The sequence below is a fragment of the Choloepus didactylus genome, chromosome 8 (genome assembly GCF_015220235.1).
Source record: "Choloepus didactylus isolate mChoDid1 chromosome 8, mChoDid1.pri, whole genome shotgun sequence".
NCBI classification, from domain to species: Eukaryota; Metazoa; Chordata; class Mammalia; order Pilosa; family Megalonychidae; genus Choloepus; species Choloepus didactylus.
In genome coordinates, this window is record NC_051314.1 from 77,698,592 (window position 1) to 77,706,577 (window position 7,986).

General features: G+C 32.2%; 1 protein-coding gene across 1 annotated transcript; it reads left to right on the plus strand.

The window, feature by feature from the left end:
• The first annotated feature begins 1,000 nt into the window (after window positions 1-1,000).
• Window positions 1,001-1,939, plus strand: LOC119542398 (olfactory receptor 6C3-like). Its single transcript, XM_037847148.1, has one exon. The coding sequence runs from the start codon at window positions 1,001-1,003 to the stop codon at window positions 1,937-1,939; it is 939 nt and encodes a 312-aa protein (XP_037703076.1).
• The last annotated feature ends 6,047 nt before the right edge of the window (window positions 1,940-7,986 follow it).

A 7,986-nucleotide genomic window follows, 5' to 3' on the forward strand; every position in this document is an offset into this window, starting at 1 on the left:
CATTCACATATATAATTCAGTGCTACCCAAATAGAAACTCTGTAGAATTAAAGCCTTAATTCCTTATTTCCTATCCCTACCCAGTCCTCGGGTAATCTATATCACAGATTCTGACTCTATGAATTTGCTTTTTCTAATTATTTCATATCAGTTAGGCCACACTAAATGTTATTCTGACCATCAACTTGTTCAGTTATGATAACAATATTTTAAAAAAATTTACTGGTCCATTTTATGAATTAAACCTTTTCTATTCAATGATTTGCCTTGAAATAGGAAATTTCCCTTTCTTGTCCTTTTGGTCTTTTATCAGAAAAGAAGAAAAGTATACTCTCTCCTTTTGTATGTGTGTGTGTGCATGTGTGTGATAGTATCAACCTAACCCTTAAATAATTTAGGAAAGAATGACAAAGCAACATTCTCACAGATACTAAAGTGGTACGATTACTAGATGACAACTTGTTTAAACTTGTGCAAGTGTCCTAAACTACCTGGTCTGAGTTTCCCCAATATAAAATTTGGAATTAGGAATAAATAATATCTGTAGCCTTTCAAACACTATATTTAGATTTTGCCAGAATCCAGGCTCTCTTTTACAATCTTGAGAAATGGAAAAAAATCTCAATCAACACATTTTCATGTGTTTTATAAAAGAACCTCAATATTTTAAGAAAATCAGATGCTTAATTTTAAATAAGTATCAGAAGAAATAGCTTTTGCTTAAATGTTAGTAACAGAATTTTTAATCCACGGCCTGTGATAGGATATTTTCAAAGAAGAGACATCAATATTTATCTTCATAATTTTAACTTTTTTTTTGTTAATGACAGGTAAAGGGGAAATTAGAATGGATTGCTGAAAAAAAAACGTGTTTGATTTCTCAGATTAATCACCATGGATATGTAAACAACGATTTCATATTCTTGTTTTAATATGTTTATGTTCACTAGGTCTAACGGGGGGAAAAATATATATATGTATATGTATGTACATATCAGCAATGAAAAACCACACAGCACCCAAGGAATTCATTCTTCTAGGGCTATCAGATGACCCTGAGCTTCAGGTTGTGATTTTTCTCTTTTTAATGACCATGTATATATTAAGCATCACTGGAAATTTAACCAGCATCACTCTCACCTTGGTGGACTCCCATCTACAGATCCCTATGTATTTCTTCCTTAGGAACTTCTCTGTGTTAGAAATATCATTTACAACTGTCTGTATCCCTAGATTCCTCAGCACAATTGTCACCAGAGACAAAACTATTTCATACAATAATTGTACAGCTCAGTTGTTTTTCTCCATCTTCATGGGTATAACTGAATTCTACCTTCTAACTGCCATGTCCTGTGATCGCTATGTAGCCATCTGCAAACCCCTGCATTATATAACCATCATGAGCAAGAGAGTCTGCACGCTGCTTGTATTTTGTGCTTGGCTGGCAGGATTTCTAAATATTTTCCCACCAGTTATTCTTTTCCTCCAGTTGGATTACTGTGGCTCCAATGTCATTGATCACTTTGCTTGTGACTATTTCCCCCTCTTGCAATTATCCTGTTCAGACACTTGGCTCCTAGAAGTGATTGGTTTTTACTCTGCAATAGTGATACTACTTTTCACTTTGGCATTAATAATTCCCTCCTACATGTTCATCATTAGGACAATCCTTAAATTCCCTTCTGCCGGTCAGAGGAAAAAGGCTTTTTCCACTTGTTCCTCTCATATGATCGTCATCTCCATCTCTTATGGAAGCTGCATCTTCATGTATGTCAACCCTTCAGCCACAGAAAGGGCATCACTGATCAAAAGAGTAGCTATTCTCAATACTTCTGTTGCTCCTATGATGAATCCATTTATATACACTCTGAGGAACCAGCAAGTGAAACAAGCCTTTAAAGACACATTCCAAAAGGTTATGTTTTTCTCAGCAAAATAAAAGTGCTAGTATTAAATGAATAAAGTTCTTGTTAATGCCTTCTCTTATGCATATCCTCTCGAAACTCTGTTTACTTCACTGCAATTATGTTTTTTTCCTCCTTTTTCCATTTCCATATTAAAATTTCCCCCATATTGCACTCAATAAATTTGATTAAGCTGAATATTGCTTCTGAATTTTATGCAAATTCAAATAGTTTATTCAAATGTATTTGAATGAAATAACCACATCTGGGTTAATAATTATGGGCTTGAGCAGAAGTGGTTTGTTTTGTAAGCAACATGGATAATTTAGTTTGATAGAAGGAGTGTCAAGATAAATATGGACTTCTGAACTGTAATTTTCATCCTTACCAGGTAATAGAAATGAATGTCATTAGGAAATTTCCATTCCACTTGGCATTTCTATGAAGTAAAAAAATCACAATAGCAAGCAGGTAGAATAAAATGTAAATACCTAAATGTTTTTAAAAGTTTAGAAAGTTATATATATATGTATACAGATTTTTAAAATATTTAAAATAATAATGATAATAAGGAGAAGGAGGAAGAAAAGGAAAAGGAGGAGGAGAAAACCAAGTAATATTTTCTCAGCAATAACTGTGTTCTAAACCTGTAGCTATTTTCTATGTATTGTACATTTAACCCTCCAACAACTTTCCAAGGTTCCTAAAATTATTCTCATTGATCAGTGATATTTTTCCATATGTTGATTAAATGCTTCCAAAAACTTAAAAAATAGATGGAAAGAAGACCATATAAAATAAATAAAATGCATGAAACTTTCATGACCTGGTGAAAGTTCAATTTTCTGGAAAACTGAGTTTTAATCTGGTGGTCTAGAAATGACTTTTAGGTTTATGGGGTTCAGGAAGCAAAAGAACATTTACTGATAATATTCTACATAAGATCTACCTTGAATTAGGCAACTCATATGCAATATTCTTACAATATCCCTTTGAAAGTAAATATTATTATTCCTAATTTATAGGTGAAGAAACAGTGAAGTAAAACTTGAGAGTTTTTCAAAGTCATAGAGACTAGTTTTCGGAACTGGGATTTAAATTTACTTTTCTCTGACCTAAAATTTCAGAAACATAGAATTACAATCTTCTGACTTTTATTTGTAATAATTTATGCATAGAAGTTCAATTTAATATTGTGATTGCTGAAAGACTTTTAAATGTATGCTTAATTCATTCAGGCTATACTTAATTATCCTATGACTGGTGTTGGCAATACCAAAATGAAGAAAGATGATTTTTCCTAAAGTATCTTAAATTATAGAGGAAAGAGGAAAGACATAATCAAAATTTAATTTGATAGATGCACCAATTTGGATCCATGCTAAAGGAACTGGCATTCTATTTTGATCAATAATAGTATTAATGTGCATTCTTTTTAACTCTAAATTCACAAGCATATGATAAACTTTGTCTTCTTTGGTTGTCATTGTAGTTTTCACTTTCATTACCTTTCCTTGTTATTGTTTTGGGTGTTATTGAGAATCACATTATTTCTTGAGTAAAAAGGGGGGGACTGGTAACAGGGTTATGTTGGTCTCCAAGCAGATAAAACTCTTTATATCCAGGCTCTCTCTTGTTCCCACCCTATACTGTGGACCATGAATGTATCTTTACTCAGTTTAACCTGTGCTACCCCAAACTATTATTCTCCCAGTTCTATTTGAAAGAAGTATATCAAAGACTGCACTCTAGATTTCTAGGAGATGCCAGACTATTTCAAGTGCTTCTCATTGCAATCCAGGAGCCATCTGGATATATTTCAGACAATAAATCCATGCATAAAACAAACAAACAAAAAGTAACAATTAGTACATATTGAATACTATGAGTTATTTTATTGTAATTAGTAAAATAAATGATTATACATACAATGTTTCTCCTAACTCAGTGACCGTATATGGGAAGAACAGTTTCCTATAAGCAGAATAAGAACCTTCCAGATATAAATTCTTCCTAATTTTTTCATGCTCATGAAAATTCTTTGATTTATTTCTAAAAATGTTTTTAAAATGTCAGCAAGGAAGATGATATGTGCTTGCCCTTAGGGAAAATAGAATACATCGCTTCCATCCTATGTGATTTAGGAAACAGATACAAAGGTAGATGCTTATGTACAGAATTATTTTTACATAAAGTTATTCTAAGTTTTATATCACTATAAACTATTGGGTAGTATACAACATTTTCTGTAATCCTGGAAGTATTCCTGATGGAAATAACAAATACAATTTAATACACTTGACAAAGAAAATCAAGATTACAAAAAGTTGTAAAAATGAGGGATAAAGTGTATGGTGAATCATGGATAAATACATAGAAAGTGTCCAAGTAACTATTACTTCCTTTTTTTGCTTTCCGTACAAGAGCTGATTTTATTGATTCAAATTATTATACAAAGCAAATAACACTATAAAACCAATTCTTACCTTCTTTGTGTTATAAACTGTGTTAAATGTTTTATGAATCCCTGTGAGAACTTAACAGCACTTTAAATGGATATTTTTTTCTCCGTCTTTTAAAGAATGTGGCATAGAAATACATAGAAAATTAATACCTTACCAATAGCCAATAAATATCACAACAGTGATTCAAATCTGGGCTATGTCCCAGCAAATCAGCTTTGTACCACCTGCCAGGGTGGGACCCTGCAAAATGAAAACATAGAAGGGAATATTGCAATTCAGAATTAAGTACTATTTAGAGCATTTATTCTTTCACAAAGTACTGAAATGCTTGACTTACAGGAATTCCATTGTGTAATAACATATTGCAGAAAGCATTCAGTGTGCATTTACTCATTTGCAATTAATCACAAATCTCTTGGACAAAAAAGAAAAATCGCCTTAGCCAAAGAAACCCAGAATCTCCCAACTCCTTTATTGCCAATCTCAGTTGTAATATATATAGCTGCATGACACCTTCTGTGTCTTTTCTTTTTCTTAGTCTCTTATGGTCTAGACTATAATCTTTGGATTGAGCCCTGTGTTATCCACACCATGGAACTTATCCATATTCATAGAATATGTGGTCCATAATTTGTTACCTCATCACATACATCACTTAGATGTTCTTCATTAGTCTGATTTTTGTCACTGTGAACTTTTGTACTCTGAATTAATCAATGCTCTTTGGTTTTTATCATGCCATACATCTCCTTCTGATGTTAGGTTTACTGTGCAAAAGTTCTCAAGCCCCAAGTCCCTTTTATTGGTCTATCTATGTAACTGGATCTTTATTGTTGTATGTTCTGGTGATAATGGATCACATAAGCAACTTGGAATGGTATTGTATGCTTATTATTATGGTAGCAATGTAAAATGTATTGAAACTTCATTTATTTTTCTTAATAATATTTACTAATGGACTATAGGTGTTTTTTAAATCAATGAGAATATTTTATTTAGTGTTGCCTACCAAAGGGGGCTTATTTTAGCACAGTAATTAAGTAAAATATTTGTTAAATTAATCAACAATCCTAAATCTACAGTGCCCTTGCAGCATGCTATTAGTAAAATGATAGATGCATAGATAAATGAAACAGAAAAATACCCACATCAATATAGTCAACTGATTTTTGACAAAGTTACAAAGGCAATTTAATGGACATAGAATGGCCTTTTCCACAAATGGTGTTGGAACAATTTGACATCCATATTCAAAAAAGAGAGAAAGAAGGAACCACAACTCATGCCTAAGACATTATGCAAAAAAAAAAAAAAAAAAAAAAAGAATTTTAAATGGAAAATAAAATTAAAGGAAATGTAAAACTATAGTAATTAAAAAATAAAACATAGGAGAAAATCTTGAGACCTTCAATTTAGTTAAAGGTTTTAGATGACAACAAAAGCATTCTCCATAAAACAAAATATTGATAATTAGATGTTATCAAAATTAAAAGCCTTTGCCCTATGTAAAACATTGCTAAGAGAATAAAATAGCAAGCCAAAGAATAGAAGAAAACATTTTCAAATCACATATCCATAATAACACATTTCCAGAAAACATCAAAACTTTCAAAATTCAACAATAAAGAAATTTTAAAATGAGTAAATATCTGAACACAAACTTTACCAAAGATGAAATGCAGATGTCAAATAAGCATAGGAAAAGATGTTCAACATCATTGCTTATCAGGAAAATTAAAATTAAAACCACAATGGTATGCATATGTGTTAGAATGACAAACATCATGAAAGTTGACAATATCAAATGGTGGAGAGAATGTGGAGCAACAGGAACCTTCTTACATAGTGTCAAGTGAGATGCAAAATAGCCACTGTGGAAAGCAGTTTGAGAGTTTCCCATAGTGTTAAATATACACTTTTGATGGAGCCCAGCAATTCCATTACTAAGTTACACTAATCAAGTGAACTGAAACCTCATGTTTACAAAAACATATCTATGCTAATGTGTGTATCATTTTTATTCATAATCACCAAAATAGAAGACAGTTCAGATATTATTTAATAAGTGAGTGAATAAACAAACTGTGGTGGAGCCATATAATGGAATACTACTCAGAAACAGAAAGGTACAAATTATTGATTCACAAATACACAGGGGGGAAACATAAATGCATTTTGCTAAGTGAAAGAAGCCAGACCCAAAGGCTGTGTATTGTACAATTCTATGTGTATGACATTCTGGAATGGCAAAGCCCTAGGCATAGAAAACAGATCCCTTGTTGCCAATGTTGGGAGACCCAGGAAGGGCTGACCACAAAGGGGCAAATGAGGGGCTTTTTTTGTGGTGATATAAATGTCTTCTGTGGTACTGTGGGGGTAGATTCATGACAATGCACTTTTCAACTCCCATAGAATGGCAAACCCCACATTGTGACTTTTACTTAATGTGAATTAAAAATAATCAACCAAGATGCTGGTGAAACTCAAAATGGAATAACACTACAACAATGATTCTCACTGTTTTACAAATTAATGAGGAAAGCAAAGCTGAATGGAGTGGGTAAGCAAGGTACTGACCTGCATGATTTTTGAAAACCATGTTTTGACTGGATACTCTGAGGCTAAAAGGAAAAAGATCAAAAACACAATATTTTGGGTAACAAATTTGTTTCTCCTAAGTATATACATTAGCAGTTCTGAAATTACTCTATCTTTACTCATTTTAGTACTTAGGTTTACTAAGCTTGGAAAAATAAATGAATGTATTTTGATAATGAGAACTAGGTTTCTCCCAATCAGGGAAAGAAATTAAAAATAAACAAAGGGGGAATGCAAGAATGAACTCCAGCTGCAGGATTGGAAATTGGAGTATCATTACCAGCTTATGCTTTTTAAACATATATTCAGCTAGAATGATTCAGAAATGAACTGGGATGTGTGCATACATACTCCTGTGTCCATATAAGATGTCCTATCTCTGCCCACTGGCAGCCTCAAGAAGACCTAGAAAAGAAGAAGAAAAAATATGGGAACCATGTTTAAAGGACTCTGAAGCCAATCAGAAATAGTTTGCAATGGCCAAGGCAGGGAAATTTGAACAGCACAATAAATAATGTAGTATTGGATTATACCCTAGAGAAATTAATATTAATAAAATTAATGTTAATTAGAGCATCTAATAACAAATTAATGATTGAATACATAAATAAAATGCATAAATTAGAAAACTCTCCTATAAGAAAGACAACTAATAAATGTAGAACAAATGAGGGAAATAGAAAATAACCATCAAAATATCATTGTTGTGGGAATGTTCCACTGAAGAATGATCAGATTAGTGGGTGAAGGTTTAAGAAAGATGATAATTTCACAGTATTAAAGTATCTCTCCCAAAATATTTAATAATTTCAGATTGAAAATCTTACAACAGTGATTCCTGCCAAACACCTCATAACCAAGTTATCAAAGTTATCATCACCAGGATATAAGACATATCAACATCATATACTCTTTTATATAATGCACTGAAAAGTACATACCACCCCCTTAATATTCTTCCCCAAAATGCAAAACCTCATTCAAAGCAAGAGAAAATGTTAGACAAACAAATTGTGCAG